The sequence below is a fragment of the Pseudorca crassidens genome, chromosome 20 (genome assembly GCF_039906515.1).
Source record: "Pseudorca crassidens isolate mPseCra1 chromosome 20, mPseCra1.hap1, whole genome shotgun sequence".
NCBI classification, from domain to species: domain Eukaryota; kingdom Metazoa; phylum Chordata; class Mammalia; order Artiodactyla; family Delphinidae; genus Pseudorca; species Pseudorca crassidens.
The window spans coordinates 4,198,377-4,226,066 of NC_090315.1; the positions used below are offsets into that span (position 1 = coordinate 4,198,377).

A 27,690-nucleotide genomic window follows, 5' to 3' on the forward strand; every position below is an offset into this window, starting at 1 on the left:
TAGTCTTTAATATTTATCTCTGCAAGTCATTTGCTGGGTGCCGTTTGTTTTTCGGAAAGCCTAATCTTCCAGGAAAGATGTCTCTCGTTTTGCTCAAAGCAATGTTGCAGATAAGAGGGCACCTGCAAGCCCTCAGCAGGCTCCCTCACAGCGGCTGGAGCATAAGTGCGTCGGTGTGGTGATCTGAACAAGGTATCCCCTACAGAAACGTACACGCTAAACTCTGAGTAGTTACTAATTATGAGATGCCAAAGATACAGAGGGAAGATATGATTGGGGAATGGCTACAGAAGAAGAGGTAAGTATATTAATATATGTAATGTTCTGTGGTGGACTTTCATATACTCACCAATATGGGAAAGTATTCACTTTTATTTTTTAACAGGTTAGAATTCATATGAGGTTTAAAATATTGTTTTCTTTCTTATTCTGTGTGTTTGAAATATTATATAACTTTTTGCAGCTGGCATGGCTTACAGTTAATAAGGAACATGATTCTTTTGTGTGTGTGTGTGCATGTATATGTGTTCCATTAAAACTTCATTTATGGCACTGAAATTTAAATTTTATATGACTTCCACCTATTATGAAATAGTATTCTTAGAACATGGTTATTTTCAATGAACCACATATTGAATTGTAGGATTAAAATTTGCTTCCTATGAGCGTGCTCGAACACAAGAACATCAGGAAATTCAGCATTTATATCTGATCCAGGAATATAAGGCCATTATTCCCATGGGAATAGGTCTTGAGCGAGCCCAGCCATCTTCTCCTGGTATATTTTATCAAAGGCTTCACTCTGGGCCACTGTAAAGTGACTTTTCCAGTCCCCAATGATTCCTGTCAAATATACAAAAAAATAAGTCCAGATCAGGTTTATAAATAAGGTCTCAAGACTTCACTTGAGCGTCTTCTGTGTCTGTCACCACTGCCAATCTGTCACGAACACTGAACTGGAAATTGCAAGGCAATATAACCGAGTGGTTAAAAGTTTCTTGTCCAGAGTCCGACGGCCACTGGTTTTTGGTAGTATATTTGAGTCTCCAGTTTGCAATCTGTTTATATTGTGAGGTTTGAATAATCACAAAAGGCAACCACAACAGTAATAACACCTAACCTACATGAAGTAATTTCTCATATGCCAGGCATTGCGTTAGGATATTACATGTATACCTCATTTAACCAGCCACACATTTCTTTAGGACAGTGGAGGTTCTTTTCTCCTATGCTGCTCTTACCCTGGGTCGTGTAGGTAGATATGGTGTACTTGTGATTGATTGCTACCCCCAAATCATGCCTTCTCTTTCCTTTCTTTTTATTTTATTTTTTAAAAGTCTTTATTGAATTTGTTACAATATTACTTCTGTTTTACGTTTTGTTTTTTTGGCCACGAGGCATGTGGGATCTTAGATCCCCAGCCAGGGATCGAACCTGCACCCCCTGCATTGGAAGGCAAAGTCTTACCCACTGGACCACCAGGGAAGTCCCTTTCCTTTTATTTTTAACTCTCCACCCTTGAATATCACCGCAAACAGCACTACCCAGTGTTCTGTACCTTGCAGTTTTTTCTACCTCGAATGCTCTTCCCTTGGGTAACCGAGCAAACAGTCACATGTCATCTTTTCCTTGAGGTCTCCCCAGCCCCACTCTTGTACACTGCAGGTTGAAAACGGAAACTACCCACTACATGCCGTCAACACCCTCATTCCTTCTGTGTAGTGAACATCTTTGGTCTTTAGTAATAGGGTCTCAACAGAAGGCTTGGCCTGGAGCTAAGTCACATGTCTTTCCCCTCATTTTTCTTTCCCCAGGGTTTCCCTTTGCCAGCTCCTTTTGGTGGAATAGATATTCCCATTGTCAATACTTGTAAAGGGAGGGTCACTCCATGGGGCGAGGGACCACACCAGTGTTGTGAGCGGGAACTCTAACAAGAAAATGTGAGGGTGCTCTACACAACAACCAACACCTAGGACATGAGTGGGGACAGGGAAATACATTATTCATAGGCAGTGCTTCATCTTCACAAGTTTTCTTTAGGACCTTATAAAGATCCCAAATCATTCCTTAAACTCTCCAAGTCAGGTGCCACTTTTGTGATTTTTATAGACTCAAATATTTCCCTCGTCCCATATCTTAGTTTATCCACAGAAGCAGAGGAATTCTCTGTCCATTTCTTCCAGGTCCTAAAATTAGAAATGCTCAGGCATAAAAAAAGAATGAAATTCTGCCACTTGCAACAACATGGATGGACTTGGAGGTATTATGCTCAGTGAAATAAGTCAGACAGAGAAAGACAAACACTATATTTTATCACTTATGTGTGGAATCTAAAAAATAATACAAATGAATGGATATAACAAAACAGAAACAGACTCACAGATATAGAGGACAAACTAGTGGCTACCAGTGGAGAGAGGAAAGGGGGGAGGGGCAAGATAAGAGTAGGGGATTAAGAGGTACAAACTACTATGTATAAAATAAATAAGCAACAAGGATATATTGTACAGAACAGGGAATGTAGCCATTGTTTTGTAATAATGTTAAATGCAGTATAATCTATAAAAATACTGAATCACTATGCTGCACCTGCAACTAATATAATATTGTAAATCAAATATACTTCAGTTTTAAAAAATGCTCTTACCTTTTCTCATGAAACCTTTGCTTTGATCCATAAAGATATCAGGTGATCGGGAATAATTGCTATTGTATTATCTCTCATGGTCTTGAAGGATGCATTCTTGAGGATTGCATTCAGTTCTTCTGGGCTTAGCTTCTTGCCCAAGAAGTGGCTGAGCATCTCTACACTAGCTTGTATGTCCTAGGATGAGAACCACAGAGAGTGGAAAGAAAATGACAATCGGGAAAAAGAGAGCAAACAGAGACAGCAGAGAGTGATGACCAGGAGGAGACAGAAAATAAGCGAAAGCAGGAAGAGGATGAGCTTGTCATGCTCGTCTGGAAATGTGCAGTCCAAGTGTGGGACAGAGGAGTGTTTATAAGAGACAGTCTTTATTTTTTACTTTACTTTTATTTATTTATTTACTTACTTACTTACTTATTTATTTTTGGCTGCGTTGGGTCTTCGTTGCTGCGCGCAGGCTTCTCATTGCAGTAGCCTCTCTTTGTTGCGGAGAACGGGCTCTAGGCTCATGGGCTTCAGTAGTTGTGGCTCAGGGAAGTTCTGAGACAGTCTATTTAAAGTTACGTTGGCCACGGGCTTCCCTGGTGGTGCAGTGGTTAAGAATCCGCCTGCCAATGCAGGGGACACAGGTTCAAGCCCTGGTCCGGGAAGATCCCACATGCCGCGGAGCAACTAAGCCTGTGAGCCACAGCTACTGAGCCTGCGCTCTAGAGCCACGAGCCACGACTACTGCGCCCATGTGCCACAGCTACCGAAGCCTGCGTGCCTAGAGCCCATGCTCTACAACAGGAGAAGCCACTGCAACGAGACGCACATGCACCACAATGCAGACTTAGCCCCCGCTCACCGCAACTAGAGAAAGCCCACACGCAGCAACGAAGAGCCAATGCAGCCAAAATGAAATTAATTAAAAAAAAATTTACGTCGGCCACTTTCTCTGGAGGTCAGCCAATGCTTCCTATGAATACTGACATATTCAATTCCTATCAGTCGGTCTGGGAATATGTAAATACTTTTGCCTCTATCCTGACCCTGCCAAGCCCCATCTGCCTTCCATACCCACCGGACACCGCCCCTGGGTTCCCAGATTGCTTCAGATTTTTGCCATGAAATCGTTGATAGCCCTCAGTATGTTACTAAACTCTTTGTCAGTGCCTGCATTAAATGTTGTAAAAAGAAATAAATGAGAAAATTGAAGAAAGAATGTGTACAACCTAAGGAGGTCAAAGAAGAAATGACCCCTCTTGATTTCCTCCCAGGGATAAGATCCGATTGAAAGGGTAGAATAGAAATATTAAAGAATGGATGAGAGAGTGGCATGGACTTATATACACTACCAAATGTAAAATAGCTAGCTAGTGGGAAGCAGCCGCATAGCACAGGGAGATCAGCTCGGTGCTTTGTGTCCACCTAGAGGGGTGGGATAGGGAGGGTGGGAGGGAGGGAGACGCAAGAGGGAGGAGATATGGGGATATATGTATATGAATAGCTGATTCACTTTGTTATACAGCAGAAACTAACACACTATTGTAAAGCAATTATACTCCAATAAAGATGTTAAAAAAATTAATTAATTAAATTAAATTGAAAGAATGGATGGAAGATAGACAGCCATGAGATGGAGCTAGAGAAAATGGTTACTTGTTGCAGCTCCTCATACGATATCACCAGGAAATTCTCTTTTCCTTTCATCTGCAGCCAGTTGTGGACATGGTCAAACCACGATCCATACAGCACTGCAAGAGAAGCGGAGAGAGAAGTACCTGGTTCACTCTCGTGGACCCCACCGCCCCGGGAATGCTGCCCGCTTGATGCACACCCTATGTGTCTGATGAGCAAGTGAGCAAAGCGGGAGGAATCCTTGTCCTTTCCTCTTCGTTGACGTGAGAAATAGAATTTCTGCCTTTACTGCCTGGATGGCCACCAGGTGGTGCCATATACAATGCAGTATTTAAGATGGGCATCTAGGGCTTCCCTGATGGCGCAGTGGTTGAGAATCCACCTGCCAATGCGGGAAACACGGGTTCGTGTCCCGGTCCACGAAGATCCCACATGCCGCGGAGCGGCTGGGCCCGTGAGCCATGGCCGTTGAGCCTATGCGTCCAGAGCCTGTGCTTAAGATGGGCATCTATTTAAAATGGGTAACCAACAAGGACCCAGTATAGCACAGAGAACGCTGCTCAAAATTATGCAACAACCTAAATGGAAAAAGAATTTGAAAAAGAATAGATACATGTGTATGTATAACTGAATCACTTTCCTGTACACCTGAAACTATCACAACATTGTTAATCAACTGTACTCCAACATAAAATAAAAAGTTAAAAAAAATAATGTGTCACATCTACCTGTGATGAGATTTTTGAACTGTAAAGAGAATTCAGTTAGCAAATGAAAGAGCTAATTTTAAACTCCTTCTAATTTGGAGTCCATGTCTTTGTTCTTTCTGCTATGAATACAGTTTCTTTCCCCTATACCAGAAACACATGTCTTTTGTATGTCCTTCACCCATCCCAAACCTTTGGAACAGCACATAGTGTGGAAAATTTTTTTTTTTTTCTTTCACAATGTGCATTTGAGGAGTCGTAGGTCAAATGATCCTGTCACTTAGACATTGTTGAATAAGGCATTAGACACATGCAAACCTGTGTCTCTTCCCCTGAGATTTTTGGTCTTCATATCAAGAGTAAACTTTCCAGAGGAAAAAAAAAAGAACAAACTTTCTGTCTCTCCTTGTATAACTGCACAATACTATATAAGTTCCCCAATTCAGGAATGGTCAGCTCTCTTTCATATCATGCGAACCAAACTAGCAGAAACCTATGTTGAGACCAAAAAAAAAGAAAAAAAAATTTTCATATTCTTTTCCATTGTGGTTTTTTACAAAATATTAAACATAATTCCCTGTGCTATACAGTAGGACCTTGTTGTTTATTTATTTTATACATAGTAGTTGTATCTGCTAATCCCAAACTCCTAATTTATCCCCCCAACTTTCCCCTTTGGTAACCATAAGTTTGCTTTCTATGTCTGTGAGCCTATTTTTGTTTTGTAAATAAGTTCATTTGTATCATATTTTAGATTCTACATATAAGTGATATCATATGGTATTTGTCTTTCTCTGTCTGGCTTACTTCACTTAGTATGATCATCTCTAGGTCCACCCATGTTGCTGCAAATGGCATTATTTCATTCTTTTTTATGGCTGAGTAGTATTTCATCGTGTGTGTGTGTGTGTGTGTGTGTGTGTGTGTGTGTGTGTATCACATTTTTTTTGTTCAGAAGATGAAAATTTCAAGGAGAAAGGTGCAGAGATATAAGATCTTCTGTTTAATCCCATGGTTCCAGCTATTCCTACAGGAATATACCTCGTTGAATTCTTATGTTGGATTCACTGAGACGTGCTTGAATTATTTATCCTGTTTAATTATAATTGCTTGGACTTCCCTGGTGGTCCAGTGGCTAAGACTCCATGCTCCCAATGGAGGGGACCTGGGTTCCATCCCTGGTCAGGGAGCTAGATCCCACATGCCGCAACTAAGATTTCCAATGCCGCAAATAAAAAGAACCCGCATGCCACAACTAAGACCCGGCGCAGCCAAATAAATAAATAAATAAATATTTAATTATAATTGCTTGATCTGTTTTTTATGTTTAAGGTTGTTTGCAACTAAGGGTTTGGTATAATTAAATAGGAGAGATAGTTGTGTTTGACATAATTAGATGATAAACTCCAAGAAGTTAAAAAAACAAAAGGCAAGATTTTTCTCTACCTTGCAATAAAGACACCTATTTTTTTCTTACAAGTGTGGAGCAGGTTTCAGCACAGTCTCAATTATTATACTCCCAAATCCAATAGGGAAATTGAAGCTCCTAGAAGTTAGGTCCTCCTTCTGCTGAAAAAACAGCTAGTAAAATGTTGAACATTCACTGTCTGCACACGGACACTGGGAACTGTTTTTTTGTTTGTTTGTTTGTTTTTTTTTTTTGGCCATGCAGCTTGTGGAATCTTAGTTCCCCGACCAAGGATCGAACCCAAACCCACTGCAGTGGAAGCACAGAGTCCTAACCACCGGACCACCAGGGAAGTCCCCACTGGGACCTCTTAAAGGAGGGCACTTCATCCAGGCACGTCCAAGATTATGGCCAGCAGGAGCATGTTTGTGATAGGAAAAATTGTAGTAGTTAAAAATATGTTTCCTCTGTGGCTCTACAAGGGAATCAAATAGGATTCCAGAGCATTGGACAAGCTGACACAACCGAAACAGGTGTTTAAATTTTTTTGGCATTAAAGCCCTTTAAAAATATCTTTGATGGAAATCCAGATCCAAAATTTTAGAGTTTTCTTCAGAAATAATGTTTTTTTAATCAAAATATTGCATAAGTTAAATTCCAAGCTCTTGGGAATTCCCTGGCGGTCCAGTGGTTAGGTCTCCACACTTTCACTGCTGTGAGCGCGGGGTCGATCCCTGGTCGGGGAACTAAGATCCCACAAGCTATGTAGAGCAGCCAAAAAAAAAAAAAAAAACCAAGCTCTTTAATACAATATTTAAGGTTGTCTCTGATGGTGACCAGGCAGATATTAGTTGCTTCTTTTATATATATCTTTATTGGAGTATAATTGCTTTACAATGTTGCATTAGTTTCTGATGTACAACAAATTGAATCAGCTATATGTATACATACATCTCCATAACCCTTCCGTCTTGAGCCTCCCTCCCACCCTCCCTATCCCACCCCTCTAGGTGGTCACAAAGCATCGAGCTGATTTCCCTGTGCTATGTGGCTGCTTCCCACTAGCTATCTGTTTTACATTTGGTAGTGTATATATGTCCATGCCACTCTCTCACTTCGTGCCAGCTTACCCTTCCCTCTCCCTGTGTCCTCAAGTCCATTCTCTATGTCTGAGTCTTTATTCCTGTCCTGCCCCTAGGTTCTTCAGAACCTTTTTTTTTTTTTTTAGTTTCCATATATATGTGTTAGCATACAGTATTTGTTTTTCTCTTTCTGACTTACTTCACTCTGTATGACAGACTCTAGGTCCATCCACCTCATTTAGTTGCTTCTTTCTTATCGCACACAACTCTCCAAATTTTACCAAACTCTTCTCTCCTCATGCCCTTTCCTGTACTTGTCCTCCGTCGTTGTTCATTGGTAGCCTACGCTACAAACTTTTCTCCACATCTCAATTTTTAAAATAGTTAGCAGTGGATTCTAGAGGTCACTCTGTAATAGAATGGCAACATTCCATTTTTTTTAAGTTGAGTAGCATTTCATTATATATTTGGTGGCAACTTTATTTTTTGCTATTACAAATAAGGATAATTTGAATAGTCTAGTAAATCCATCTTCTGCTTCTCCCCACCGCAACTTTTTTTTTTTGTATTTTTGCTAGTGTATTTTTTTCCACTGGAGAAAGGGGAGTTAAACATGAATGTGTAAATGCTAGAATGTTAGAATTTGCAAGATGACCCTACATGGGTTAGTACTGTTATCCATGCCACCAGCAACATATGAGCGTCTCACCGCCACAGCGTGAGTCAAATGTTTTGAATGCTAGCTGGGCTAGAGCAGAATGATAGCCACACAAAAGTGTCCACAGCCTGATCCCCAAGTCTCTGAATACGTTACTTTTCATGACAAAATGGACTTTGAAGATGCAATTAAATTCAGAATCTTCAAAGGGAGAGATTATCTTGGATTATCCAGGTAGAAACAACGTAATCACAGGTCCTTATATGAGAGCGGAAAGAGTGTCAGAATCAGAGAAGGAGATGTGATGACAGCAGAGTGTGGAAGGATGTGGTCCACGTGCCAAGAAATGTAGGCAGCCTCTAAAAGCTGGAAAAGGCAAGAAGTGAATTCTCTCCTTGAGCCTCAAGAACAGAATGTAACCCCACCTGCACATTAATTTTAGCCCATACGGCATATTTTGGATTTCTGAACTCCAGAATGTAAGATGCTTTTTTGTTTTATTTATTTATTTTATTTTAGGCCACGTCAGGTGGCTTGTGGGATCCTAGTTCCCTGACCAGGGATTGAACCCGGGCCCTCAGCAGTGAAAGTCCTAACCACTGGACCACCAGGGAATTCCCAATTTTCTGTTGTTTTAAAGCATTAAATTTGTGGTAATTTGTTACAGCAAGGAGAGGAAAGGCATACACTTTCCACTATGACAGATGAGAAACTGTATATCATTGTAGTTTGAATTCATACTTCTCTTATTTTGAGTGTGGTGAATTATCTTTTTATATGTTTATTATATTTAGAAAAAATTGGGGAGAACACAAAGCCCATTGGCTAAGATTTCTGTTGTTAACAGGAGGGACTACAGATTTAACGACATCTAGGTTTCGATTACAATGTGGTTGTTTAAATCATGGGACAGTAAGACCTGGGGATGAGACGCAGAAACCTCCCCATTCCACCTGGAGTCCACATTTTGCGTCAAACTCACCATTTCCTTGAAGGAACCGTTCCGAATATGCTTCAAATGATTCCGGCTCTCTGATTATCTTTACCATTTTCCAGAAATGATAACCGGAAGTAATAACATCTCTGGGACTTCTCATTACATAAATACACTTAAATTTAAAAAAAAGAGAAAATGAGAATAAATGTATCCATTTCCCTTGCTAAACGCTTTTCACAAATGGAGAAAATGCCAACGCCCATTAAAGTGTTTGGCCACAATTTAGTCTTTAATTCATGTATTTAACAAAATATATTTAGAACCCACAATGAGCCAGACATTTAGTTAGATTCTATAGAAGGAGCAGTGTATAATATATGGATTGTTTCTGCCTTTAAGAACCTTATGATACATGGAATGATGGTCTTTAAAGTTTTGAGAGGCAGATGATGTTATTACATTTTGAAGAAGTCTGACTTTTATTGCCCTATTCACTGCTATTCCTGGAATTTCATGTTCCAGGCCTCACTATCTTTTCCTAGGAATTTCTACGATATCAGTATTTCCCAGGTACTAATCAGACAGATGTGAATGGCCAACTGTATATAAGGGTTCGTTTATAACATTCAAAATGATGGCATGAATAAACTCATGCTGCTGTAGATGGTGAAACCTCAAGAGGAAACAAACTTTCAGGGTTCTCAAAACAAACTTTAGAAAAAAAAAGGAACTAGTTTTATGTCAGTAAACCTGGGCTAGGACATGCTGGATCAAGTGTTATATCAGGTCATTTCCAATTCGGATCATTGCTTTACTCCACTGCGGTCATAATCTGAGCTGGGTATCACTTATATGTGGAATCTAAAATATGACACAATTGACACAAATGTTTAAAATCAAATGTCAAATCTAAAATATGACACAAACACACAAATGTTTCTCTTCTATTCTTATTTACAGAACAGAAACAGACTCACAGACATAGAAAACAAACGGTTACCAAAGAGGAAGGCGGGGAGGGATAAATTAGGGGTATGGGATTAGCAAAGACAAACTACTATATATAAAATAGATAAACAACAATAAGCGGATTCTTAATCTACTTATTATATTTCTTAAAATAGATATAATTCATTGAGTATGCATTAGGTTCTGATCTAAGCTAGGCTGTCAGTAAAAAATGTGGTTGCTACGGAAACTAACAAATTTTGTCTGTTATTGGTCTTTTTTCAAATGATCTATACATTCCTTTCGGATGTGGCTTGAGGTCATCTTAATCATCACATTCCTCCCAGCCCTTAGCACAGATGAATAAATCCTGCTGGTTTAAGCACACAAAAATGGAGCTTCAACGACATTGCACTATTTGTTCATAGACAAAATCTGGAGAACTGAGGTTCAAACCAGAATTTTCTGGCGTAAAGTCATAATCATTTTACAGAGTGTGGTCTTGGACTATTTTTTGTTTGTTTGTTTTCCTGTTTCATGTATTCTTTCATTCATTCAATACGTTCTTTCTTTATTATTTTATTTTACTTAGGTATAATTGACATACAACATTATGTTCGTTTCAGGGGTAAAGCATAATGGTTCCAAATGATGACCACAATAAGTCTAGTTATCACCGGTCACCAGACATAGTTACAGAATTATTTTTCTCTGGTGATGAGAATGCTTAAGATTTGCTCTTTCAGCAACTTTCCAATATGCAGCGCAGCATTATTAACTATTGTCACCAGGCTGTACATCACATCCCCATAATTTATGTATTTTATAACTAGAAGGTTGTACCTTTTGACCTCCTTTACCCATTTTGCCCACCACCCACCCTCCACCTCTGGCAACTACCAATCTGTTCTCTGTATCTATGAGCTTTTTTTTTTAAATTTTGGATTCCACATATAAATGAGATCAAGTGGTATTTATCTTTCTCTATCTGACTTATTTCATTAAGCATGAATGCCCTCAAGGTCTATCCATGTTGTCACAAATGGCTTGATTTCATTCTTTTTCATGGCTGAGTAATATTCCACTGTGCAGTTGACCCTTGAACAACATAGGGGTTGGGGGTACTACCCCCTACACGGTGGAAAACCCAAGTACTGCTATCTCTGCTTCAAAAGCAAAGGAACTGATACTCACCCAAGGGCAGGAAGTGGAAACAGTTTGGATAGAATCAGGACTCAAACCCTAATTCTTTTGATTCCACATATTGTGCTCTCTAATCGAACAGAAACATTTCCCCACACTTAGTTAATTTAAAAAGCAATAAAATGGGGCTTCCCTGGTAGTGCAGTGGTTGAGAATCTGCCTGTCAATGCAGGGGACACAGGTTCGATCCCTGGTCTGGGAAGATAGCACGTGCCGCGGAGCAACTAAGGCTGTGCACCACAACTACTGACCCTGCACTCTAGAGCCCACGAGCCACAACTACTGAGCCTGCATGTCACAACTACTGAAGCCCATGCTCCTAGAGCCCATGCTCAGCAACAAGAGAACCCACCACAATGAGAAGCCCGTGTACCGCAATGAAGAGTAGCCTCCGCTTACCGCAACTAGAGAAAGCCTGTGCCCAGCAACGAAGACACAATGCAGCCAAAAATAAATAAATAAAATAAATTAATTTATTAAAAAATAAAAAGCAACAAAATGAAAATACAGTACTATATTTATTGAAAAAAATCTTTGTATAAATGAAACTCACAGTTCAAACTCATGTCGTTCAAAGGTCAACTGTGTGTATGTATGTATATATACATTTATATATATATATATCTCACATCTTATTTATCCATTCGTCCATCAGTGGATACTTATGTTGCTTCCACATCTTGGTAATCATAAATAAGGCTGCATTGAACATGGAGGTGCATCTATCTTTTCAAATTAGTGTTTTCGTTTTCTTTAGATAAATACCCAGAAGTGGAATTGCTGGATCTAATGGTAGTTCTATTTTTAATTTTTTGATGAACCTCCATGCTGTTTTCCATACTGGTTGCGTCAATTTACATGCCCACCATCCAATATTTTCTTAAATCTCTATATTGTTTTAAGCATTCTGGTAGGTTGGTGTAAAACGGTAAAAAAAAAAAAAAAAGTTACAAAATAAACCTGGTCTTCATAATCATGGTGATCACAGTAAAATAAATATACCTGACAATAAACAAGCAAACAAATAGAAACATGGTACAATATTAATATTATGAAAGACACTGTGATGTTAGAATATTTTGATCATACTTCCACTACCACATCACATACGATTGTTTGAGGGAGTTTCATACATTTTCTCTTCTTCCTTTTATGTATTTATTCATTTTTCGTTGCACAGCAAAGTGATTCATATATATATATATATGTATATATATATATATATAGATATATACTTTTTCAGATTCTTTTCCATTATAGGTTATTACAAGATATTGAGTATAGTTCCCTGTGCTATACAGTAGGGCCCTATTGTTTATCTATTTTACATACAGTCGTGTGTATCTGTTAATCCCAAATTCCTATTTCATCCTCCCCTTTCCTCTTTGGTAACCACAGGTTTGTTTTCTATGTCTGAGAGTGTATTTCTGTTTTGTAAATAAGTTCAGTTTCACACAGTTTTGATAATACCTTCGGTGTCACGTTTTAAACTATAATCTAAGATGAGTGAAGATGCATATTTACAGCACAGGGTCACTCAATGTTAGGGTCCTCCTTTAGGGGTCCTGAGATTATGCCTCAGAGGTCTGTGGATCTATTAAGTGGGAAAGACATGCCCTAAATGATTTCACGATTAGAAAGACCCAGTGGGATTTCAAACATGTGTTCCAATCCTACATTTCTTCTGAAATACAGATGCTGATTTACAGTTGAGACACCTCCCATATGGTCATATCAATGTTGGGTACCTAGGGGTTGCAGCCAGGGTTTATTTAATTAAGGACCGAGTATTCTCTGGAGCAGCAGCAGGGAGATTGTCTGGTGTGTGCCACCATAGCTTGGAACAAGCTTTTCTAATATGCTCACTTCACTGAATCACATTTTTTAAAATTTATTTTTTAATTGAAGTATAGTTGATTTACAATGCTGTGTTAGTTTCAAGTGTATAGCAAAGTGATTCAGTTATACATACATGTGTATCTATTTTTTTCAGCTTCTTTTCCCTTATAGGTTATTACAAAATATTGAGTACCGTTCCCTGTGCTATACTTGTTGTTTACTTATTTTATATATAGTAGTGGGTAACTGTTAATCCCAAACTCCTAATTTATCTCCCCCACCCCCACCCCTTTGGTAACCATAAGTTGGTTTTCCATGTCTGTGAGTCTATTTCTGTTTTCTAAGTAAGTTCATTTCATTTGTGTCATTTTTTAAGATTCCACAGATAAGTGATATCATATAATGTCTGTCTTTGTCTGACTTAACTTCACTTAGTATGATCATCTCTAGTTCCATCCATGTTGCTGCAAATGGCATGATTTCATTCTTTTTTTTGGCTGAGTAATAGTCCACTGTATATATGTACAATATCTTTCTTTTTTTTTTTTTTGCTGTACGCGGGCCTCTCACTGCTGTGGCCTCTCCCGTTGTGGAGCACAGGCTCCAGACGCACAGGCTCAGCGGCCGTGGCTCACGGGCCCAGCCGCTCCGCGGCATGTGGGATCTTCCCGGACTGGGGCACGAACCCATGTCCCCTGCATTGGCAGGCGGACTCTCAACCACTGCGCCACCAGGGAAGCCCTGTACCACATCTTCTTTATCCATTCACCTGTCGATGGCCCTGAGTCACATTTTAACTCTGTCCCTAAAACACAGGCCTTCAGGATAACCAAAGAGGTGACCCAAACTGACCTTGCCTCATTAACTCACCTTGGCCTTGGAACTGAAGACTGACCTGGGGAACAACTGAATGGGGAGATGGGAGACGTAGAATCATGGGTCTTTCTGATCCTTTATACACTGAAGCCCAGCTTTAGTTTCTAACCACATTGAATGCTCACTGCTGACAACAGATTGGACCCAGGCAGGATCCCCCTTGTTGCAGATCAGGTTGACGATCTCTGTCATCCACAAGGTTCCTGCACAAGGAAAAGGAGAGTGTTACCCACTTCAGCCTGATAATGAACCGCACCACCACATCTTACAGACACTGTGTTATTTCAGCCATGAAGCCCCTGCCCATAACTCCAACGGATGCTTTCATTTCTCACCTTACTCTTTCCCTTTCTTAAAAAAATATTTATTGACATAGCTTATTTAAAATTTTTCATTATTTTGAAAAGGAGTTAACTATAATAAAATTACTACAGCTCAGAAAATAAAGTTTTAATTTTTGTATGCAGAATTTCTCAAAATGTAGAATGCAAAATAGCTTCTATGGGAATAATCTAGGAATCTTATGTATCTATATATCATCTTACTGTTTCCCTTAAATGTATCTCACTGATTCTTCATTCTTTTTTATTTTTGAGCAGAGTTAGCTCTTTATTGTATTCTTGTTTTTATTAACAAAAGACGACAGATTGATCATAAGGGGATCAGTTCCTTTTAGATACGCATTTTTTTTGTTATTTTATTTTGCAAATGGTTTAAATCAGGGCTCAGCAACCTTTTCCTATGTTGGAGTATCGTTGATTTACAATGTTGTGTCAGTTTCAGGTGTACAGCAAAGTGAATCAGTTATACATACACATATATCCACTTTTTTTAGGTTCTTTCCCCATATAGGCCATTAGAGTACTGAGTAGAGTTCCCTGTGCTATACAGTAGGTCCTTATTAGTTATCTATTTTATATATAGTATCGTATGTATGTCAATAGGTAAGCATTTTAAAGCTTCAAGCAGTAGATGTCCAAATTTGGATTAATTGTTAAATTTTTGAGGGAGAAGACAAAGTAAAGGATTACTTTTTATCCATTTGGAGGTATTGGAGTAATTTTTTAAAAAATCAGAAGAATGAAGCAGCATCTAGCAGTTGGGTGGGAAAGAAGGCTGCCAGTTGCTAAGGAGTGTAAGAGAAGACCTCGCCCTCATTTCCCCTTTCCCTGTTCTCACCATACTCTTTTTGGCAACCACTAAGCTCACCAAAAAGAGAAGCTCCCTTTTCACTGCTCTCCAGGCTCCTGGGTGTTGAGGTCACTCATGCTCCAGGCTCACCCTGAAAGTCATGCTTGCTCTTGCCCATATGTCCCACCCCCAACATTATCTGTCTCCTTCCACTTGATAGAATTGTGAGTCTGCATTCTTCAAAGACTCTGCTAATGAGAACCTGCTATATCGCACAGGTAACTCTACTCAGTGGTCTGTGGTGACCTAAATGGGAAGGAAATCCAAAAAAGAGGGGATATATGTATACGCATAGCTGATTGACTTTGCCGTACCGTAGAAACTAACACAACATTGTAAAGCAACTATACTCCAATAAAAATTCATTAAAAAAAAAGAAAGACTCTGTTCCTTGGGCTCCCCTGAGACCATCTCCACATTTTCCCTACTACTCTTTTTTTAAGTTTTTTTTTTTGTTTTTTTTTTTTTTTTTGCGGTACGCAGGCCTCTCATTGTTGTGGCCTCGCGCAGGCTCAGCGGCCATGGCTCACTGGCCCAGCCGCTCCGTCCGGACTGGGGCACGAACCCGTGTCCCCTGCATCGGCAGGCAGACTCTCAACCACTGCGCCACCAGGGAAGCCCGGCCAGTATCTCTTTCTCTGAGTTTTTCTTCCAGTCACTTTCTTTGTCACACCAAATCCCAAGACACATTTTGAGCTTTGCTTACTGTGCTAAAAATCACAGGACATTATTACAATTCCAAAATCTCTGCAAAATATATTTATGTAACAGCAAAGGGCACAGGGAGATTGAAAAGAATCAGGAATAGTGGACATGCTTGGAATTCCCAATAAGAAAGAGGTTTCTCTCTCTCTCTCTCTCTCTGGTAACATATGTTACCAAAGGGTAGAAGTTGGGGGTGGGCCAAGGGATAAATTAGGATTTGGGGATTGACATATACACACTACTATATATAAAATAGAGAACCAACAAGGACCTACTGTATAGCACAGGGAACTATACTCAATATTTTATAATAACCTATAAGGGAAAAGAATCTGAAAAAGAATGTATATATAGAAGAATATATATATGTAACTGAATCACTTTGCTGTACACCTGAAACTGAATATATATATGTAACTGAATCACTTTCCTGTACACTTGAAACTAACACAACATTGTAAATCAACTCTACTTCAATTAAAAACAATAGAAGTACCTATGACTTGCCAAATTCTTTCTATCACCCTCAACCAGGAAAAAGGATTGTGAGGTCTTTAATCTATGTAGTACAAGCAATTATTTCAGAGCATGTTGTATATTTGAGGGCTTAGTTTTTGTTTTCTGGGTCTTGAGAGCAACGAAGAAGCTATATTCATCCAGGTGTTACAGAAACACTGGGGAGTTTGCCCCTAGACTGATCTATATTAAAACAATTGTTAGACCTATACTTGCTGAAAGAAGTTGGAGTAAATATTTAAGCTCCCTGAACAAAAACGTTCCTGGGTGTTCCACGACAGCAAAACCAACTTGAAAGAGTTTACAAGGGCTTTAAAAACACACATGTGACCTCCTTGACACACAATCAATGCTCCAAAATTGGATCTTTGGTTGTAATTATATTTCTCCATTGACTATATGAACCCCTTTTTTTTTTTTTTTTTTTTTTTGGCCGAGCTGCGTGGCATGCGGGATCTTAGTTCCCCGAACAGGGATGGAAGCCGCGCCCCCCTGCAGTGGAAGCAAGGAGTCTTAGCCGCTGGACCGCCAGGGAAGTCCCCTGAGCTATTTATAGAACTGAAACCCCCAACAAATGGAAGATGTTAGCTTTCTTCATTCCAGAGAAGACCACCTGAGGCCAGATGAAAGGAGTACAGTCCCTGCACACACCCTAATCCCTACCAGCAGCCCCACCCTTGAACCATGGCTATAAAACTCCTCACCAAATCATCCTGAGTTGGGACGCACAGTTTTAAGGGGCACAAGCCTGCTGCGTCCCCCTTTGCCTGGCAAAGCAATAAAGCTATTCTTTTCTATTTCACCCAAAACTCTGTCTCTGAGATTCGATTTGGCACCAGTGCACAGAGGCCAAGTTTTCACCATCACCTACAGTGACTCACCTGCCTACACTGTTTGTACCAACAGTATGGCTTATGCCGAACACCAGCTTTCCTTCTGGGAGTCTGGGATTTGGGTAGGTGCTACGCAGGGGGAGCCTTTGTGACCAGCCCCCAGTAAAAACCCTTTGGCCCTAAGTCTCTAATGAGCTTCCCTGGTGGACACCTCACAGGTGCTGATGAAAAGATTAATCAATAGTTGATCTAAGAAAGAAATGGATTTTCCTTTTTTTTTTTTTGGCCGTGCCGCATGGCTAGTGGGATCTTAGTTCCCCGACCAGGGATTGAACCGGGCCCTTGGCCGTGGGAGTGCTGAGTCCTAACCACTGGACCACCAGGGCATTCCCAGAAGTGGAAAATTTTATTCCAGCCAACCTGAGGGTTATAACCCAGGAGACAGTCTTTCAGAAAGCTCTGAAGACTGTTCCACCCATTAGAGGTCAAAGCACAGTTATATAAGTTTTTGAGACAAAGGGTTATAGTCAGGTGACGTATTGACAGTGTACACAATCCAGATCTACACGTACACGTACAAACTGAGTAGCGGTCTAAGCAGATAGGGTAGGGGGTGTCCAGAGAAAGGGAACCAGGCATGGCTTTCTTGACACAGAGAAGCCATTTTTGGCCTGAGCCACTTTGTGATCTGAGCCTGCACGCAGCGCTTATCTTTGAACAGGTCTCACTAATTAAGGATCTTGAGGGAACAGAAGAATGCAGGAACAAAGGACTGTTATCAGGCAAGCGAAGGGACAACAGCAAAGATAATAAATCAGTTGTAAAGACCCTTTCGCATTAGCCTGAAGCACATCCTTGAGCTGTTTTGCGGAATTTAAACCCTCCTCAAGGGCCCAACCGCCAGATGAACTGGATGATGTTGACCTTTTCTGACCCTCTTGACTTCAATCAACTAACACTTGGACTCAACCTTGGCCCCAATTCTATGCTGAATTCTCCTCCCTTAGCTTAGAACTTCCCCAATTTTGCTGTTTGGGAAAAATCCCTGATGTTCTCCTTCCTTGCTGCAAGTAATACATCCTTCTTTTTTTTTTTTTTTTTGCGGTACGCGGGCCTCTCACTGTTGTGGCCTCTCCCGCTGTGGAGCACAGGCTCCGGACGCACAGGCTCAGCGGCCATGGCTCACGGGCCCAGCCGCTCCGCGGCATGTGGGATCCTCCCAGACCGGGGCAAGAACCCGTGTCCCCTGCATCGGCAGGCGGACTCTCAACCACTGCGCCACCTGGGAAGCCCGTAATACATCCTTCTTAATCCCAATCTTTGGCTTGGTCGTGTCTTTTGGTTCGATGCCCACCAAGAGGGGTATCCAGTTTTTGGGTAACAGTGGGTCATGGGTCATTGTCGCCCCTCACAAGATTAAGAAAGAAGTTTATCTCCTGAGGAGGTCTGGTTAAGGCAGGTGCACAATACACATTGAAGGGGAGGGAGGAGGCCCAAACAGGCAGAGAAAATTCTTACATTTAAATTTTCTTGTCTTGACATAAAATATGAATTGAATTTCATCACAGGTGTTGTCACATCACTGGAGGAATTCACTGTGATCAGCGTAGGGACTTCCTGGGTGGTCCAGTGGCTAAGACTCCGAGCTCCCAATACAGGGGGCCCGGGTTCGATCCTGGTCAGAGAACTAGATCCCACATGCATGCCACAAAGAAGGTCCTACATGCCGCAACTAAGACCCGGTCTGAGGAATAAAGACGCAGACGTAGAAAATGGACTTGAGGACACGGGGAGGGGGAAGGGTAAGGTGGGACAAAGTGAGAGAGTGGCATGGACATATATACACTACCAAATGTAAAATAGCTAGCTAGAGGGAAGCAGCCACATAGCCCAGGGGTGGGATAGGGAGGGTGGGAAGGAGACGCAAGAGGGAGGGGATATGGGGATATATGTACACATATAGCTGATTCACTTTGTTATACAGCAGAAACTAACACAACACTGTAAGACAATTATACTCCAATAAAGATGTTAAAAAAAAAAAAAGAAGACCCGGTCCAGCCAAATAAATTAATATATATATATATATATATATATTTATCTATTTAAGTGTGATCAGTGTGACTGACAAGGACAGGACTTGAAAGCTTGGGCCTGGTTTTCTGCAGATCCCACCCCATGTGCCTTTACCTCTGCTGATTTTGTCATGTATCCTTAGCTGCAATGAACCATAGCTAGGAGTACGACTCTACGCTGAGACCTGTGAGGCTTCCTAGGGAATCATCCAACCCGGGGGTGGGCTTGGAGGCCCCCAACACACTCACATTCAGCCCTGTCTGCCTCCTCACCCTGCCAAGTCGACCCCACGTCTGTTGCCCCCCAGGCTGGGTTTGCCTTGACGCACCCTCCTTCCCGGTACTTGCCACCAGTATCCAGGTGTATGGATATACTTTTTCAAGCTCATCTAGATTCCATACATACTTTTTATATTTTCTTCCAGTATTTTACATCTTTTTTTTGAAACAACTAGCTATGTGATTTTGCCTGAATAACTATTATGGGATTCAGTTTCTTTATCTGGCAAATTAGGGGATTGGTCTAGTCTTATTCATGGTCCCCCTCAGGCCTCAAATTCAAAAATATTGTATGATCGCGTGTCAATTTTTTTTTTTTTTTTTGCGGTACGCGGGCCTCTCACTGTTGGGGCCCCTCCCACTGCGGAGCACAGGCTCCGGACGCGCAGGCTCAGCGGCTATGGCTCAAAGGCCCAGCCACGCCGCGACATGTGGGATCTTCCCGCACTGGGACACGAACCCGCGTCCCCTGCATCGGCAGGCGTACTCTCAACCACTGCGCCACCAGGGAAGCCCCTGGCGTGTCAATTTTTAAAGCCTATATATGAGGCGGAAAACTCAAATGTTTGGAGGTGTTAGACACACAGGATCAATGAGTGAAGTGTGGTAACTATGGCTGACAGTGAACCAGGCAACAAAAGAGCACCCAAACCTGTGTAACCAAGACAACCTACCTCCTGGGAGAAAATATTTGCAAACGATGAGACTGACAAGGGCTGAAACTCCAAAATATACAAACAGCTCATACAACTCAATAACAAAAAAACCCCAAACAACCCAATAAAAAAATGGGCAGAGACCTAAATAGACATTTCTCCAAAGAAGACATACAGATGGCCAACAGGCACATGAAAAGATGCTCAACATCATTAATTATTAGAGAAATGCAAATCAAAACTACAATGAGCTACCACCTCACACCAGTCAGAATGGCCATCATCAAAAAGTCTACAAATAACAAATGCTGGAGAGGGTGTGGAGAAAAGGGAACCCTCTTACACTGTTGGTGGGAATGTAAATTGGTGCAGCCACTATGGAAAACAGTATGGAAGTTCCTCACAAAAGTAAAAATAGAACTACCATATGATCCAGCAATCCCATTCTTGGGCATATATCCAGAGAAAACCATAATCCGAAAGGACACTTGCACCCCAGTGTTCAATTGCAGCTCTATTTACAATAGCCAAGACATGGAAGCAACCTAAATGTCCATCGACAGATGAATGGATAAAGAAGATGTACATATATACAATGGACTATTACTCAGCCATAAAAAGGAATGAAATAATGCCATTTGCAGCAACATGGATGGACCTGGAGATGGTCATACTAAGTGAAGTAAGTCAGACAGAGAAAGACAAATATCACATGATATCACTTACATGCGGAATCTAAAATACAACACAAATCAACATACCTACGAAAAAGAAACAGACTTGGAGAGAACAGACTGGTGGTTGCCAAGGGGAGGGAGGTGGAGGGGGAGGCATTGGGAATTTGGGATTAGCAGAGGCCAACTAGTTTATATAGTATGGATAAACAACAAGGTCCTACTATATAGCACAGGAAACTATATTCAATATCCTGTGATAAACCATAATGGAAAAGAATTTGAAAAAGAATATATATATATGTATATAACTGAGTCACTCTGATATACAGCAGAAATTAACACATTATAAATCAACTTTACTTCAAAAAATTAGAAAAAAAAAGCTGTGTGACCTTGGGGAGGGCACTCAGCTTCTCTGTGCCTGTCTCCTCATATGCAAAATGAAGATGACAGCAGAATCCACTTCAAAGGCTTGGTGTAGAAACCCACGGAAGTCATTTGCTTACTGCATTTAGCAAAATATCTAGCAGGAGACTAGAACTTGACAAAAGTTAGCCAGTACTATTATTAATGATTTTAAAATTGAAATAATAAGAAACTACCCTTTAAGTTTCAGGGACAATGACATGAGAATAATGCAGGTAAAGCATAAGCACGTAAGAGACACTTAATAAAAAGTCACTGTATTAGTCAAGGTTCTCCAGAGAAACAGAACCAATAGGAGATATATCGATACAGATATATACTGTATATTTATTATGAAAAATTGTCTTATAATAATTGGTTCACGATTGGCAGAGAAGTCCCACAATCGGGGAGAACCAGGAATGCCAGTGGTTCCAGTCCAAGGGCAAGAGAAGACCAATGTCCCAGCTCAATAGTCAGGCAGAGAGAGTGACCCCTACCCATTGGGGAGGACCATCTGCTTCACTCAGTCTACCGATTCAGACACTAACTCTTCCAGAAACATCCTCACAGACACACCCAGAAATAAACATCTGGGAACCCTGTGAGCCGGTCAGGCTGGCACATAAAATTAACCATCACAGTCTCCCCAAAAGAAGGTGAGGGAAGATTTATTTTGAAAATACCATAAGACCATACTATAAGACATCACAAAGAGGTGAGCCACGGGCTATAGCCAGCCTCCACGTGTGTTTGGCCAATATAGTGTTTGCAAAAAAGTTTTGATTAGTTCCCATCTCTGAAAATGGAGATGCTTTCCACACGCATTGGAATTTCTTGGGTGGGGGGCAATCACAATTAAAGAGAATTAATTCTAGGTCTGCATTCCACGTGGCGACGCTTTGCTGGAGATTTGGGATGGCTTCGCAGCATGCAACAATCCCCATCGCCCCCTGCGTCTCACACCCAGACAGCTTCCCTCACTTGCCCCATTCGCCTGGCTCCCCCGAGGGAGCCGAGATTGAGATCCCCGGTAGAAGCAGCACCCCTAGTTCCGTGGAGCAATTGCGGGATGCGGCCACCAGGTGGCACCACGGCTGCGTGCTGTTCAACCACCAGGCGTCCCGCGAGTCATTCCCACGGGCCAGGGTCTCTCAGAAGAGCATCTCACACCTACCAGAGGCCCTACTATGTACCAGCAGCCTCACGTGTTTCTTAAATCAATCCTCACGCGTACACAGAGGGAGTCATGCTTCCTACGTGGCAGCGGAGGCTCAGAGACAGAGGCTGTGACTCAGTGTCTCCACTTATAAGACAGGCGTTGCAGCAAGGATTCCATGAGATGGTGTGTCAAGTTGTTGGCAGAACTTCTGCTGCGTAGTCAGGGTCTTTCCAGCTCCGGGGTGGAACCCTGACTTTCAGCTGGTCCGAGGGCAGCCTGATCAAGGCTACACTTCTTGGCCTCCCTTGCAGCCGGTGTTCTGGGCCATGGGACGTGGCATAAGTGGTGTACCCTCCTCACCCGCCTTCACCTCATCTCTCCTCCTTTACATTTCCCTGAGCTTCTTCCCAGAAATTGTCCCTGGGGTACCCCCTGCCCCGCCTCCCCTCCCCCAGCTCGGGTGAAGGAAGTACTTACTTGCTCATGATCCCCTGGGAGCCTGTACTTTTCCTCCTCATAGCACTTTTCACATTCTTATGGTTACCTATTCATTTGTCTTCCCGACCCCTGCCAACACCACCCCATCCCAAAGGTGTCTGCAAGGTGCAGCTGACAGCCTCGTGGCAGGGCAGGCACTCTTGAGCGGCAGGAACGAATGCGGACGTACTTCTGGACTAAAATGCCAGGCTCTCAACCTGGGCTGCGCCTCCTGGGGAGTTTTTTTTTTTTTTTTGGCCCCAGCTTCATTGAGCTATAACAGACATATAACACTGTGTAAGTTTAAGATATAAAATGTGTTGATTTGATATATTTATATATTGCAATATGATTACCACCATAGCATTAGCTAATGCGTCCATCCTATGACATAATTACCATTTCTTTAAAAAAAACCATCCCAGCACCACCTGGAGCCAACTGAAGCCAGTGTCTGCGATGGGGCCCCACCATGGTGATTCCAAGGGGGGGCAAGAGATTAAGTAAATGCTATAGGTTGCTGTGAAGCTTTGCAACTACGAAGGACCAGACCTTGCCATAATTTAGCGGTTATCAGGTTTCTATGACCCTTAAAGTACTGAGTAAGAATCTTAACTTTCTCAAGTGTCTGTAAGGAGCCTAGCGCTCCTTAACTGACCCTTCAAGTGGTCAGAATATAAGCAGCTTTTGGCAGGAAAAAGCTCTTTGCAGGAAAGAGCTCTCTTCAGAAGGCATCCCTTTGTCTTGTCACTAATCTTAAACCAGGTGCCCCCATGCTCTACTTATCTCCGGCCCTAACACACCTTTCAAATCTTTTGATCACACAATACCTTGCCTAACCTGTTGGTTTTTCCGTAGATCAAAGATGTAGAGGAGCTTCCCTGGTGGCACAGTGGTTGAGAGTCCGCCTGCCAATGCAGGGGACACGGGTTCATGCCCCGGTCCGGGAAGATCCCACATGCTGCGGAGCGGCTGGGCCCGTGAGCCATGGCCGCTGAGCCTGCGCGTCCGGAGCCTGTGGTCCGCAACGAGAGAGGCCACAACAGTGAGAAGCCCGCGTACCACAAAAAAAAAAAAAAAAAGAAAGGGGGGGCCTTTCCTAGGGGCACAGAGGACCGAGGAATCCAGAAAAGGGTTACATGTTCCAATTCTGACACCAATTACAACCCGTGTTTTTTTTTACACACCACCAAGCAATTCTCTGACACCAGCTGGGCGTCCAACAATTCAACTCAATTCTAACAATATCTACCCAGAGACAGCATCAGATCCCACAGGTTAAGGGCTCAGTCCCACAAGACTGCCCTGTCCCCTCCATGTCAGACACCAAACACATATCCAGGTTGTCACCTGTGCTTCTGACCCACTGGCTATGGATTTGAGGCTACAACGACCCCCTCCTTGGGCTCAATTAACTGGTGAGAGTGGCTCACAGAACTCAGAGAAACATCTTACTTACCAGATGACCAATTTTTAATTTTATCTTATTTTATTTATTTATTTTTGGACTCACCACATGGCATACAGGATCTTAGTTCCCCGACCAGGGATTGAACCTGGGCCCCCTGCAGTGGAAGCGTGGAGTCCTGACCACTTGACCACCAGGGAACTCCCACCACATGACCAGTTTATGATAAAATAATGTAACTCAGGAATAGTCAGATGGAACAGATGTATAGGGCAAGGTGTGAAGAAAGGGCTTGGGGCTTCCATGCCCTCTGCGGTGCTCCGCTCTCCCAAATCTCCATGTGTCCACCCACCTGGAAGCTCTCAGAACCCCATCCTCCTGGGCTTTTATAAAGGCTTCATTACCTCGGCATGCTTGATTAAATCCCTGACCGCTGACAATCGCCAGTCGCTAGGCTGGCGCCCCTGGCAACCAGTCCAGAGTCCCTACGTGCTTGCCAAAAGCCATCTCACTAACGTATCAAAAGCACCTTTATCAACTCTCATTACTTATGAAATTCCAAGGGTTTTAGGAGCTCTATGCCCTAAAGAATGGGAACAAAGACCAAATATATGTTTCTTTTTTTTTTTTTTTATGTTTCTTATTATAAACCACCCTTGGATATTGCTATGAAATCGCTATAATATCAGAGATGGCAAAACGTGTGGCTAAGGGCAGATCTTTTGACATTAAGGAGGTGTGCTGGGTCTAGTTACTTGCTCTGTGTCCCTGTTCAAGTGAGGCAGCCTGCTTCAGGCTTGACTTTCTTCTTGGTGAAATGGGGATTTTTGAGAGGAACTACATTCATGGGATTGCAGTGAAGGTTGAGTAATAGAAGCGTTTTATAACGCTTTGGCACACGATGAGTATTTGATACGTGATAGCTGGCATGAGCTGATACGAATTCTATTAAACCTGTAATGTCTATCATTTTTCGAAAGCGATTTTGTGCCAGCCATTTTGCATTTATCATCATTAAAAAATAATTCTAAAACAATCATCAATGACTACTGAACTCTTGTTAGAAAACATTCTTAAGAGCTGTGGGTGTGGTGCAAACTCCTAACCAGGATGCCTTATATCAGCCCAGAGGAGGGAGCGGGCGAGGCTCAGAACACGCACCCCCTTCAAATTTGCTCCTTCTCCTCCCAGGGGGAGCTATGACGTCACATGCGAGCTAGGAGTGGCTGTTACCACGGAGACTGGGAATCCCAGTGGGAAACCCGGGTAGGGTATCCGGGGATCTCACTCACCTCCCCGGGACACTTCTACGGAGCCCGCAGTTCTGGCCCCGGGAACGCAGCCCGGAGCGCCTCGCGTGCGCAAATTTGGCCATGCCCCAACGCGACCTACGACCCCACCCAGCAGCCGGAGGTTTGCGGACCCCCAGCCTCCACTAACCGAGAATGCGCTGGGGCCAACGCAGTACGCACGCGCACCCCTGACCTGTCCTTCAAAGCTGGTGACGTGTCCGCTCCGCCAATCAGGATCCTTCTTCCAACCTGGCCCCGCCTCATTTTTCTGGCTTTCGGCGTCTCGCTGTCTCCAAGGCAACCTTCGGACTGAGGGCCTGGGGAAGAGAGTCCCGGAGACTTCTGGATATTGTAGTCTCAAAGGGGCAGAGAAACGGGAGGCACACTTGTTCGTAAAAAGGAGACTGTGATAACAATGGCTGTATTCAAGGATGACTTCGTGGATAGAGAACGCTTGTAAATGGTTCTCAAACTGTTATTTTCTGGGGAAAAATAGCACCCGGATCCGGAAGTGGCCGCCGAGCAATCGGGCCGCCGATGGGAATGAGAAATGTCCCTGACCCAGCGTTCCCGTTTTCTATCCCTGGCCCTGCTTGCCAGGTCCTTCCTGCTAGGTGGCCTGGCCCGTTCGCTGGCCTCGGGGTCAGCTGTGGGGGGCTCGACCATCACTTGTGGAAGTTTCTGAGCCTATCGCGGTAACCATGGTAACACCGCACGCTCGCTCCCCGCCCTTTGCGCGGTGACGTCACGCGCCGGGCCCTGTGATGAGGCGTTGAGCTCGTGCGCCTGGGGAGGGCGGTGATGGGGCGGGTCCTGGGAGGAGCCCGGTGGGGGCGGGGCCGCTTGTGAGCTGTCCGCTTGGGGTCGGGGAAGCTTTATTATCGAAATAATCACTGGTAAATGATCGTACCTGCTTTCTAGTAAGTGCTAAGAGACTTCGCTGGATTCACTCGCTCGTTTTTGTTTATTATTTTTTTGCTCCCAATTTGGTTGGAAACCCAGACTTTCCATTTCAGGCCTGTCTCCATGACAAATGGGCCACTAGTGAGTCTCAGGAGCACGCCCGCCTCCCCCTGCCCACCCTGGGCCTTCATTTATTCATCCAGCGGGTCGTTATTAAATGCCCGATAAGTGCCCGTTGCCATGGAGACAGCAGGGAACAAAGAAGGGGATGGACGTTTTGAGCGGGGAGACGCAGAAAGTGAACCCATGTTTTTCAGCCTCAGCGTTATTGACATTTGGGTCTGGGGGCCGTCCTGTGCACTGTAGCGTGTAGAGCAGCATCCCTGGCCTCCCCCTATGCCCAAATTGCTGTATAAGAGTTTTTGCTCCCCACTTAAGGACAAACTGGAAGTTGTAGGTCCATATACCCAAACTAAAAACAAAGCAAAACCAACCTCTGGTCCTAAATCAAAGCATTGGCAAATATGTGGACAATTACAGATTTTAAAGTATTTTTCATTGCCCCTTTTAACCAACTTTTTGATGAACCAAACGACTGGTCCTGATTGTGATGATTAGAGGTCTTATACACTCTTAATATCCCCACTTTATAGATAGTAAAACACGGCACTGAGGAACAATAATTTCCCCAGAATGGCAATCCAGTAAGGGGTGGAGCTGGGATCTGGACTCAAGTCTTCTATATTCTCCACTTACAAAGCAGGCAGCATAATAGAACCTCCTTATAGGGCTGCTGCCAGAATTACGTGATAGATAGGACTTCACACACCTGCCACCCCACATGCAAAGTCTCAGTGGAAGAACCAGGCACTCAGCAATTTCAACAAGTGTACACTTTATTACAGAAACAGCGGGAAAGAGTTGATAAAGACTGAAGAGAAGTTGTGAGGGAGGCCCCTGCAGATGCTCACTCAGCTACACTCTGGGCCCATCTTCTCAGAGACACCTTCCTGCCATGCCTCAGGGCAGATAGGCACTATTCCTCAAAGGACCCAACTCATTACCCTCCAAATCGGCAGTCCAGGGAACAGGGAGTTGAGACTGACTACCTGGGAGATGGAGGATTCATGAAGGTTGAGCCGAGATGGAGCAGGGCCACTAGGAATCACAGCAGGGATCGTTTCTA

General features: G+C 42.8%; 1 protein-coding gene across 1 annotated transcript; it reads right to left on the minus strand.

Moving 5' to 3' along the window:
* Positions 1–352: 352 nt before the first annotated feature.
* LOC137215451 (sulfotransferase 2A1-like) lies at positions 353–26,267 on the minus strand. Its single transcript, XM_067720694.1, is given in 8 exon segments — positions 353–843; positions 2,648–2,710; positions 2,713–2,824; positions 4,289–4,383; positions 9,105–9,231; positions 13,920–14,128; positions 25,602–25,918; positions 26,101–26,267. Coding segments are annotated over 8 exon segments (1,203 nt in total). The 3' UTR covers positions 353–730.
* Between the last annotated feature and the right edge of the window lie 1,423 nt (positions 26,268–27,690).